General features: G+C 45.7%; 1 protein-coding gene across 1 annotated transcript; it reads left to right on the top strand.

The window, feature by feature from the left end:
* The first annotated feature begins 1,634 nt into the window (after positions 1–1,634).
* LOC124682345 (gamma carbonic anhydrase-like 2, mitochondrial) lies at positions 1,635–10,910 on the top strand. Its single transcript, XM_047217040.1, has 2 exons — positions 1,635–2,072; positions 10,252–10,910. The coding sequence occupies exons 1-2, from the start codon at positions 1,664–1,666 to the stop codon at positions 10,626–10,628; spliced, it is 786 nt and encodes a 261-aa protein (XP_047072996.1). The 5' UTR covers positions 1,635–1,663; the 3' UTR covers positions 10,629–10,910.
* The last annotated feature ends 1,427 nt before the right edge of the window (positions 10,911–12,337 follow it).

Here is a 12,337-nt window from a genome sequence, read left to right as displayed (position 1 = left end):
CAACTTCCCTTATATGAATCTTATTCTACGGACCATTCCGGACCTCCTCGTGATGTCCTGGATCCCATCCGAGACTCCGAACAAACTTTGGTCTCCATCTCATATTCCGAATCTACTTATACGACATTGAACCTTAAGCGCGTCACCCTACGGTTCGTGAACTATGCGGACATGATCAAGACTCCTCTCCGATCAATAACCAATAGCAGGACCTGGAGATCCATAATGGCTCCCACACATTCAGCGATAACTTAGTGATCGATTGAACCATTTACATACGATACCGATTCCCTTTGTCACGCGATACTCTACTTGTCCGAGGTTCGATCATCGGTATCTCCATACCTAGTTCAACCTCGTTACCTACAAGTACTCTTTACTCGTACCGTGGTATGTCATCTCTTGTGACCTTGTCACATGCTTGCAAGCTAATTAGATGATATTCCACCGAGAGGGCCCATAGTATATCTATCCGTCATCGGGATGGACAAATCCCACTCTTGATCCATATGCCTCAACTCATACTTTCCAAATACTTAATCCCATATTTATAACCACCCATTTACGCAATGGCGTTTGATGTAATCAAAGTACCCTTCCGGTGTAAGTGATTTACATGATCTCATGGTCGAAGGACTAGGTAACTATGTATCGAAAGCTTATATCAAGATGAACTTAATGACTTGATCTCATGCTACGCTTATTTGGGTGTATGTCCATTATATCATTCACCCAATGACATAACCTTGTTATTAAAAACATCCAATGTTCATTATCACGAAACCATGATTATCTATTAATCAACAAGCTAGTTATACAAGAGGCTTACTAGGGACTCCTTGTTGTTTACATAAAACACATGTATCAATGTTTCGGTTAATACAATTATTGGATGAGATGCAAACATTTATCATAAATACAAAGATATAATAATAACCATTTTATTATTGCCTCTTGGGCATATCTCCAACACCACCACCCTTCCTCTGCCTCCGTCGGTCACATTCTTTCTCCCATCCCAGCTCATCCCCCGCCTCCTCCGACGGCGCCAGGGTGCCTGCCGCCACCACCCGCGGTCGGCACCGCTCCCGTGCTACCTCGTCGCCACGCCCTCATCGATCGTAGCCCACCGCCAATCCTCCACCGCCCTGGCTTCCCTCTAAACCACCCCACCACCCATGTTCTCCGGCATCGCCCCCGCACCCGCACCCGAAACCCTAAGACCAAAGCCGGCGAGCCATCGCACCTAAAACCGTAGTACCCGCACCCGAAACCATAAGTACCCGCATGTGAAACCCTAAGTTTCATTCCTCGCCTCCGCTAGCGACATCGCAGCAGGCCGCGTCGTCCCCATCTCCGGCGAGGTGGGCGTCCTCTTGCACCTCCCCGACCATCACCTAAAATGGCTGGCCCATCTATCTCGTGCTCAAGGAAGAGGGATACGCCGTAGGGACAATACGGTTCGCATTAGGCGTCAAATAGGGATTGGGCCCTTGGAAGGGTCGTGTGTGGTGACAATGTCGTCCTCGACACCGTTGGTACGATTCCAGAAGCCCATTTACACAGAGAACCAAGCCCAGGTAAACTTCCGGCTTCCCCCAGACAGCGACCGAACGTTGGACCATCCGCCTGCTCACACACAACCCGGACCACCAGCGCCACCATGGCCGCCGCCTCCATGTCCCGGCTCTCTCGCCGCGCCTCCGCCTCCGCCTCCGCGGGGCCTTTTCTCCGTAGGATTCTCTACTCAACCGCCACCGCCTCACCGTCACCGGCCGCTTCTTCGCCTCCACTATCCCCCGCCGCAGCCGCGGCAGCAGGTGCGGATCGGGTGCGGTGGGACTACCGCGGGCAGAGGCAGCTAGTACCGCTCGGGCAGTGGCTGCCCAAGGTGGCCGTCGATGCGTACGTGGCTCCCGAGGCCGTGCTCGCTGGGCAGGTCACCGTCCACGACGGCGCATCCGTCTGGAGCGGCTCTGTGCTGCGGGGAGACCTCAACAAGATCACACTCGGATTCTGCGCCAACGTCCAGGAGCGGTGCGTACTGCACGCCGCCTGGTCCGCACCTACAGGTCACCCACCCTCCTTGCGATCCCTTCTTTCTACCTTGTGTAGTACCCAGATCTGGCAAAATATTACTCTTGTTCTTGGATGATTCCATGTCTTCGTTTCGATTGACGCGATGTGGATTCGAGAATGTCTATATTGCCTAGTTTGATGATGTCTTACCTCTTAGTGTGCCACTCTTCTCTACTCGATATGCTAGAAATGATGATGGGGGTAATTTGATTGGGAGAGCAGAGGATCACAACTAGCTAGTCCAATTTGGTTGTCTGTGAGAGGCATTTGCTAGATAACCATGGTTATTTGTATGTTCAAATCCTGAATGATGATCAACTTCGGATTGAGGTTGCAGTTATGTCTAATCAATATTCTCTTACTTATAACCAGTGGAGCTACAACGTAGTAAAAAAGAGGGCCATTTTGTACCAATAGAGATACACTCATGTTTATACTGAAAATCACTAATATTTAGCAAAGGAAACATCCATGCACCCTGGGCCATTGCCCCATTGCCTGGGTAATGTCTCCGCCACTGTGTATAACTATGTAATTCGAACGTAGTTCCATGCTTGGTTTTGTTCCCATATTCTGGTGTACAAAATTGTTCTTAGATCCGTCCAATTCTGTTAGTTAACTCCTAAATCACCATTTTTTTTATCATTATAATCAGTACAATCTATACCCAATGTAATTTGAAAGGGTGTGCAACTGCACTGTCGAGTTTATGCTGACTATGTGCATGACCACACTCAAGTTGATTATTCTTTATTACTATCGCATTGGTTCTTGAGGCAGGGCCGGGCCGGTAAAATCCGGGGCCCTGTCCGGCACTCTGAAATGAGGCCCTATCTCGACAAGACCATCATTTTTTGGTGATCGGCAACAAAATGAACTGGCGCGGTGGCTCCACACAGCCGTGCCTCAATGGTTCTCGTCTTCTCAGCTTCCTAGCGGTTCTAGCAATAGACTACATATTCCCTAACTGCCGCGGCATTGACCAGCGACGTAAGCTAGGCCCAATCGGGAGTCTATTGGTCCGGGGGTATGGAGTTTTTCTTTTTGAGCTATCAAGAGTATAGAGTTGATCTAAGATTGTGAGTCAGGTTGCAAGCGGGGCGGGTTGCGGCTGCCCGCTACATAGCGACGCGGGACAGTGCCAGGTCTGCGGGATACTCGCGGCTTGCTGCCACCGACCGCTGGAGTTGGTGCGGGACCTTGCGGCACGCCATGTCATCCCGCACCTGCCCGCGTGCTCGCTTAGAGGAGCAACTAGCTAGCTAGCTGGCTGACCGATCGGAAGTCCTAGCTAGCTCGGCTGATCGGAGTACTAGCTAGCTCAGGGAGGGTGAACCAAAGCAGCTCAAAAAATCCATGACGGACAGCCATTCTATTCAGCTCAGCTCGACTATCCATCAAGAATGCCTGTCCAGTTACAACTCGTGGACCTATTTTCTCGAGCAATGCAACCAATATTCTTGAGAAAAATACAAACATATTTCTGACTAGCACTATGGATCATGTATAGACTTATCAGTACATTTTCAAAGTATAAAGGGGGAAAAACGGAAGAGATCCTAAACCAATTCGATCCAAAACCAAAACATCATTTCAGATCATTCAGGAGACAGAAGAGGGAGAGATGTAGCATGGAAGATAAATAAAATCGATGTAGCCTGTACTTCTCTGAATTTATATTTACATGGAGCACACGCATTGAGAATAGGGTGCCCAGTACATACATCTAAAACAGAAACTTGCAACACATAGAGACACAAAAAAACTAGCTCGTCGATCTTGAAGACCAGTGATGCAAACAAGTTTCGACATCAGTACATCACCCTTCTTCAATGCTAACTGAGCTGCATATCTGAAGAAATCATAAAACAATCTCATGAGAAGAAACGGTACAAAGAAACCAAAACGAATCAGAACAAGATAATCAAGTTGCAGAGAAGGGGTGAGAGGTGCTGACCCGTATAGCAATCACACTCGATGCACTATAACATGAGGTCTTGGAAACAGCATAAGTGCATAACTGGGAGTAAAAAACACAGATCACACGTTGGAACTGAAATAGAATTTTCATGTCTGAACATTCCATATGCTAGAATTCAGTAGCTAAGCATGGTAGGAGTAGTAACATAACTCTGTGACTTTATTACCAATTTGGATAAAAATCTGCCCGACCCACCATGCAAATTTACTTGGCAAACTAGTACATGTGCAACAGGAATTAGATTGAGCATTCTTCAGCTCGGTCTTTTCAAGTTGACATAGAATTCATTAGGCAATCCTATAAACAATTCGATTCGATGTCCCACTTCCAGCATGTCCAGCAAATAGGTAAAACATAGCAGGTTTGAGAGCACCAAGATAAACAACTGTTTCACATGAAAGTGTGATGTTAAGGAGGGTCAAGATTTTGTCATCGCCTGCAAATAACTTCAACATGTCAGTAGGAATTAGGCTGAGTTTTGGATGTTTTCACACCTTAGCATCAGAACCCAAGATAATGAGGTTATAGAATACTACTGACTGAAGATTAAGATGTGATAAATCATCAACATTTTTCCTCTGTGTCATCTGACATATAAGTATTTATGTGCACACAAAGTTGATGAGGGCACAAGATGAAGAGCAGTCACAGGATACTGTATTTCATTTCCAGTCCCCATAGTTATCCAGGAGATGCCTTAACCACTTGTAACCAAACTTGAACAAACATATGCACCATAAGGTCAACATGGCACCATAACACCGACTGATGATTACACGAGGCAGAGTCTTATCAGTACTCTGTATAAAATCATGTGGACTATTTTAATGTACGAAGCGTTAGACATCTCTCTATTGTACAAACCGAACTGTCTGTTTGTGCACTCTTCATCCCAGTACACGAATATATCAACATGTCTCTTAACTTTCATCTATATTTATCGACATGTGTACAACAGTATGCATATTGGAGCAACAAAATGGAAAATGCACAGTACACAATGGGAAACATGCATTTGTCAGCACAGTGTAATATAGACAATTATATAAAAAAACATGGAGCAATGCATTTAAAACACGCAGACAGTTCAAAATAATTTCAGATGATGACTCAAAGTTAAACATTCTAGCTAGCACGGAATTATTAAAAAGATCTTCTAACAGAAGCATCTTGTTTCTGGACCAGCGTCCAATCTTTCCCCTAGACTTGTGCTGGAGACAGATATCTGGTATAGAAATGTCCTTTGAAGCAGCTTTGCACATGCCATAAACAGTCAGTCCAGCAACGGCTACTGCAGTCATGGACAGAGCTTATTTTTCGTTGCCTAAGGTTCAAGCCATGGAAGATTCAGATCTTAGAAAACAGGGGAGGTCCTTAAAGCGAGACAAGGTATCACCATTCTCCTATCTGTGTTCTCCTAACTTGGGCAGGGCAAGTAATTCTTAGAAAACAGGGGAGGATGTTGGGTCACATACCTTGGAGATGATCTTTGGCAACGATTTCAACAGATGGCAGAGATCCTTTATTCTTTTAGAAGAGAAATAGGGCGCAGCGAGGATGTTGGTCTTGCGGAAGTTGATGGCGACGAAACGCCGGCTGCAGTTGGTGAGGGAGGGTGGAGGAAGATCTTCTCCGTCGAGGATTCCAGAAGGGCAGTCCCGATGTGGAGATGGCGGCGGCGCTGCCGTCGACCCCAACATCCGGAACTGCGAGCAGGTTCACTGATAGGGAGAGGAGAGGGAAGAGAAGCTCGGGGCATCGATTGTGGCGGTGACGGCGCCGTCGGCGACAGAGGGAGGTCAACGAGGATTTGGAACTCAGGGAGCGAATGAATTTGGCTTTGCGGGCTATCCGGACTTTGTGGGCTCTTAGCGGGCCACGTGGCTATACCGCTTTGTCCCGCTACTAACGACGCGGTCGGCCCAGCGGCTTCGCGTGGGCGAATTTTGCGGGGCGGCCTCGCGGCGTGGAGGGACATCCCGCACCACTTGAAACCTGAATTGTGAGGCTGCAGTACGGTGATTTTACCCCCAACCAAACCACATTTTTTGATCCGCCCAATCAAACCACTTGATCGAGCATGGACATGGTACTCGCTACAGGCGCATGCTTTTTTTTTAGAACATACAGAGGCGTGATGTGCATGCTGTGCTGAACAATAGTAAATGGGCCTTGTACAATAACTTAAGCCCATTAGTCCAAGCCCATATTTTTTTCCTTTCTTCTTCTTCCCAGACGTAACTGTTCGACAGAAAAAGAGGTCTCATCAATGGCATTTCTCGATCCCATCGACAGAAACCAAAGGGACAAAGGGCTGAGCGGGATACCCTGCTCCGCGCCGGGATAGGCGGCCACCCGTACTCTCCTCTGTGATAGTTCCCACCAATCCCAGCGGCAGTGCAGCCTGATGTACTGTGAACCGCTTACGAAAGTTTGGGCCCCAAAAATTTTGGGGCCATGTGCGGCCGCACAGGTTGCACTCCTGCTCGCCTGGCCCTGTCTTGAGGCCAATTTAACTTTTGGGTTAATCGATGCCTTGTCTATTTAGAATTTTTAGCCAATACTTCTCATAACTATGAAATAATTGTTTAGATTAGCCTGGATGTAGTACTTAACAATGTAATCAGGCTGCCTTTAGAGCTAGGAAGCACAGATACTTGGATAGGTATCCGATACGTGATACGGGGACACGTCGATTTTTTCCAAAAATACAGATACATGGATATGTTTGCATATATATATTATTTATTTAAGATACCAAAAGTAGTAATTGTTCATAGGATTAATATACCACATCACAAACAAAAGCAACTAATTAAGGAATTCTAATAATTTGATAAGGTGACGGAAACATGGAAATGAACCATAAACTTGGTCCTATTGTTCTTCAGCTGCTGCAACTTCAGTTTGAAGTTGTCGAAAAGTCTAATCTATCACACTTGTACACGTTATGATCCCCTTATTTCTTATCTTAAGCAAATGTGCTTGAACTCTCGCATAGCTTCCATTGTATTCACGACTACAAAACCTGCATCTGAATCGCCTATTTCCTCCATCTCCTGCACTTGTCTCTACAATGTCTACATAATTCCACAAGGGCCTGTTGTCTATATTATTTGCCGGTGGTGCATCCTAAAATAGTGCAAAATACAAACACTATTACACAGCAAGCATGATAAGCAAGGAAAGAAATCAAGAAATCTCAATACTCAAACTCACCATTACAAAAAAACAGCCGCCTCACGTGGGAGACTAGGAAGCAACTAGAGGATATGGAAGGCAGGCGACTATCAGATCTGAAAGGGAGAAGTGAGCAATTGAAGGAGATGTGGCCTGGAAGCTGTCCATGGATTTAGAAGGGACAAGGAAAGAAGACTCACCGGCAGCCAGCTCCTCCTTATGGCTTCAGCGGCACCAGAGAGGAGAGACCGGAGGAGCCGAGCGGCAAGGCGCCGGCGCTAGCGGCAGCCCCGGCAGTAGGGTTAGCGATGGGGTGTGGCGCTTCGGTTAGCGACGGGAGGCGGCAGCTGAGTCACTCGTTAACGAGAGAGAGGTTGTGTGGGAGGAGATATATCGAGCGGTTCTACTAGGTTTCCATATCATCAGCGTATCCCTGAGGTATCCCACACGTATCACTATTTGTTTTACTTTTTTTAATTGGAAAATTGGCAGATACATACGGGATACGTATCGGGCAGTATCTGGGCAGTATCCTTTATCCGTCTAGTATCTGATACCGACACGCCTATAAACTGAAGTATCCACGCTTCCTAGCTTTAGAGTGCAGTGGCGTTTGATATTTATTTTTACAAATGGTTTCTCTTGTTTTATATTTCGTTGGTGGTTTTGTAGCATAATAGTGGAACTAGCTTGTAAGGTGGCGACATGTTTTCTTCTTCTTCTTTTCCTTAGTTGCTTGTTTGCAAGCATGACATGTGTTTCATGATGGATAGTCAATTCTGTCTTATCTTCGATGATCTCATTGTTTCTTGCATCCTGCGTCGCTGCTTATTACCACTAAGTATTATCCTGCTGGTCAGCAACAGATTATCAATCTATCACTAATAGTTAGAGATTCATTGTCTGGACTCCTATATGAAAATTAAGCAATTTACAGTATGAGTTGGGCCTACTGTCCCTGAACTAGGATGAGCTATGATAATCCTTTTCTGACTTGTACTACTCTTTTTTTTCCTTTCTGTGTATCTGGACTACATCAAGGGTCAGCCTTGAGCCCATACATGTTTTCCTTGGTGATGGATGAGGTGACCAAGGATATACAAGGTGATATTCCTTGGTGTATGCTCTTTGCTGATGATGTGGTGCTAGTAGATGAAACTAGGGCCGGCGTTAATAGGAAGTTAGAGCTATGGAGGCAAACGTTGGAGTCAAAGCGGTTTAGACTTAGCAGGACCAAGACTGAGTACATGCGATGCTACTTTAGTGGTGTTGGTGGTGAAGACCGAGATGTCAGAGGGACACCTTCCGTTACTTGGGATCAATGTTGCAAAGCAATGGTGATATCGATGAGGATGTTTGCCACAGGATCAATGCAGAGTGGATGAAGTGGAGGCAGGCATCTGGTATCCTATGTGACAAGAAGGTCCCACAAAAGCTAAAAGGTAAGTTCTATAGGATGGCTGTCAGACCGGCGATGCTTTATTGGGGCAGAATGTTGGCCCACTAAAAGACAACATATCCAACAAATGAGTGTCGCAGAGATGCGCATGCTGCGTTGGATGTGCGGCCATACAAGAAAGGACCGGATTAGGAACGGGGTAATTCGTGATTGGCTAGGGGTGGCACCGATCGATGAGAAGCTAGTCCAACACCGACTAAGGTGGTTTGGGCATATCCAGCGGAGGCCTCTAGAAGCTCCCATTAATAGTGGAACTCTAAAGAGTATGGAGGAGACTAGAAGGGGTAGAGGACGACCAAAGTTGACGTGGGCGGAGGCGATAAAAAGAGACCCGAGGGATTGGAATGTACCTAAAGTCTTGGCTCTTGATAGGACTGCATGGAGATTAGCGATCATGTGCCGGAACCTTAGTCACTCGCTTCTTTTCTCTTTAATCTTTTCCTTTTTTTCCTTCTTTTTCCTTTTTTCTTTTTTTCTTTTTCTTTATGTCTCCTTGTTTTGGTTCTCTTTTCTGTTGGGTTTCATATCTAGCCTACCCCAACTTGCATGGGAAAAAGGCTTTGATGTTGTTGTTGTTGTCTGTGTATCTGGAACAAAGCTGAAGAATGCATAGGAACCTCCAAATCAAGTAGACGCCAACAGTATTAGAGAAGTTTCTTGGCGGTCTGTGATTCGTTACTTGGTTTTGTCCCATTGGTTGCACTCTTAAATTTTAGGCATATGTGTAGGCTGAGATGCTAAGTCACATGCCTCCATGAACAAATTCAGTGTGCCACATCAAACTGAGGATTTATTAGTTCATTTATATAGATAATGATAAATATTATTGCTACTTCTATGATTGTAGGCAAGTCGGCCGAAGTTGCATCCAGTTGTTACATTGGCATGTCCATGCCCTTTTGCCAAATATAATGGTTATATGCATTAACATATGCTATTAGAAATCTCGGTACTTCGATGATAGCTTATCATTGTTCATAAATGTTCATGATAATATGTTTGACTTCTGTTGTAAGTTGGTTAATAATGCTGACCAGATCATGTGGACATTATTCTTCATTTCTGATGACAAGGTTCTAGGATTCTGATAACATTCATATTAGAATCCAGATATACTGACAATACCACAAGTATGATTGATACTTGTCAGTATAATATCAATGCTTATCAGAAAGTGGTTCCATACCGTTGTTCATTTTGTTAACTGATTTATTGATTGCACCTTTTGCCTTGTTTACTTAAAAAAAACTGCATAGAGACCAAGTGTGGCTGCTGCTTGATTGTGTGGTGAGATTTTCACATTTCTTCCTGAAATCGTGTCGTGCGGGATATCATTTTGCCTCGTTTTCGTACAGAATGTTTTTGACATGTATGCGACATGACTTACTGCCTTTGGCAGTAATTTTTCTTTAAGTAATTAATAGTGAAGTAATTTGGGGGCTTGCTTAATGCATGTGCCCTTTGTATGTTACCTAAAACTTTTGGTGGCAGATAGATACGTTGTGTTAATGGTGATTGGGTTCATCTCATCTTTAGTACTTATTTTTCACAGGACTGCCAGCTGAGACCCTTGTTGATCGGTATGTGACAGTGGGTGCATACTGTCTGCTGCGGTCATGCACTATTGAACCCGAGTGCATCATCGGCCAGCATTCCATCCTAATGGAAGGTTCGTTGGTTGAGACTAACTCAATCCTAGAAGCTGGTTCTGTCCTGGCGCCAGGAAGGAGGATTCCTACTGGTGAACTCTGGGCTGGCAACCCTGCTAGGTTTGTTCGGAAGCTAACTAATGAAGAGATCATGGAGATTCCAAAGCTCGCTGTGGCCATCAATGATCTGATGCAAAGCCATTTCTCAGAGTTCCTCCCATACTCTAATGCTTATTTGGAGGTAGAGAAGCTGAAGGAATCGTTCTCATATCCTTTGTAAGATCATGTTTTCCCCTCTCCCAGCAAATGAATGAGGAAATAAAGCAGCCCAGGTACTAGATGCTTTGTATTGAATCTAATTTGTAGTCTGGGCTGATATGTTACGTTGTGAACTTTTTTTTGTTCATGGTTGTTGTGAATTGTGGAGACGCCTGCAGGAATTGTGCTTCTTTGTACGGCTGTTCCCTAGTGCAATATGCACTGTGCTCAACATCCTACTTTTACCAGTGTTGTATTCACATTATCTATATTGCTCGGGAATATTTGCTTTCTGCGAGTGCCATGCTGAAGCTTGTATATTTTTCCTTTTTAATGCATATGATTGTGAAAGGATTTTTAAATGTCGATCGACAATGACGTCGAGCGCACATAGAACGGCCTGCGACTGTCTCCTCACCTTTTTTATTTGAGAAAAACTCTCATCCCCTTTATTCAAATAGTATCATAATGCATAGAGTTGTGAACAACTCATGCCGACTTACATCACGAGAAACAGATCCCCTTGCCAAGCAATGTGGGTCGCTCATGCTGACCTACATCACGACGACTCACGAGTAACAGATCCCCTTGCCAAGGAATGTGCGTCGCCATTCGTGGAATGGCCCTCGTGAACAAACTGAACCTCTTGGAAATCAGTCGCCCCTGCCTTGATCGCCCTCGTGAACAAACTGAACCTCTTGGAAATCAGTCGCCCCTGCCTTGATCTCCTGGACGATGTGGCCATAGGTGCCTTGATCTCCTGGACGATGTGGCCATATATACCTCTTCCCTCGCCCTCGATACTACGGATAGTATTTAGGCAATCAGATGCCACCCTGATCTGTTGCATCACAAGGTCAGCTGCTAGCGCTAGGCCCTCCCTGCATGTCATTGACTCCACGGTTTCAAGTCTGTTAGACCTCGCACGACCACACCATTGACTCCACGGTTTCAGGTCTGTTAGACCTTGCACGACCACGCCATTGACTCCACGGTTTCAGGCCGGTTAGACCTCGCACGACCATCGATGAGGGGCAAGAAAATCGCCCAACCAATTCCTAGGCACTATGGTGATCGCAACCATCGGGTTATTCTTCGAGATAGCGGAGGAATCCACCTCGGGCCAACAGCCAACCTGACGGAGGCAGTTGCCGGCTCCAGTGTTAGCTGCTGCAGATCTGCTATAAACCTGTTGTGGGTATACTTCATGGGTATGCCAACGACGTGGTCTAGATCCGGCAAGCCCCGGTGGCCCACAGATGGTGGTGGTGGCTTATGGCCCACCGGGCGGCCCAGTTGCTGTTGATAGAAGTTGGAGGAAGTCCAGCCCATGAACAGGAACCGGATCCCAACCGACCTACGCCAGGAGTCGGATCCATGAAGGCCCATGGCATGGATCATACCACCAATGCCAAGTCCACTTGCATCACACTCAATCTCAAAGGTTTTTGCAAAATTTGGTAGAACAAGGAGTGGTGCCTCGGTAAGTCTCTTTTTCAATTCATCAAATGCATTTTGTTGTGCCTTGCCCCAAACAAACGGAACATTCTTCTTAGTAAGTTCATTTAAGGGGCAAGCAATGGTGCTACCTTTCACAAAGCGACGATAGAAACCGACAAGGCCATGGAAACTTCGAACTTGGCCAACGATGGTTGGCGTATGCCAATTATGAATAGCCTCAACTTTTGAACAATCAACTTCAATGCCATTGGAGGAAACAACGAATCCAAG

The sequence above is a fragment of the Lolium rigidum genome, unplaced genomic scaffold (genome assembly GCF_022539505.1).
Source record: "Lolium rigidum isolate FL_2022 unplaced genomic scaffold, APGP_CSIRO_Lrig_0.1 contig_8857_1, whole genome shotgun sequence".
Taxonomy (NCBI): domain Eukaryota; kingdom Viridiplantae; phylum Streptophyta; class Magnoliopsida; order Poales; family Poaceae; genus Lolium; species Lolium rigidum.
The sequence above is the reverse complement of the archived record's forward strand: the minus strand, read 5'-3'. Positions and strand labels throughout refer to the sequence as shown.

Excerpts from the sequence above, each read along its gene's own strand:
- LOC124682345 (XM_047217040.1), top strand. The coding sequence starts at position 1,664 with ATGGCCGCCGCCTCCATGTCCCGGCTCTCTCGCCGCGCCTCCGCCTCC. Across the intron at positions 2,073-10,251 it reads CGCCTGGTCCGCACCTACAG|GACTGCCAGCTGAGACCCTT; the intron begins GTCACCCACCCT and ends TATTTTTCACAG.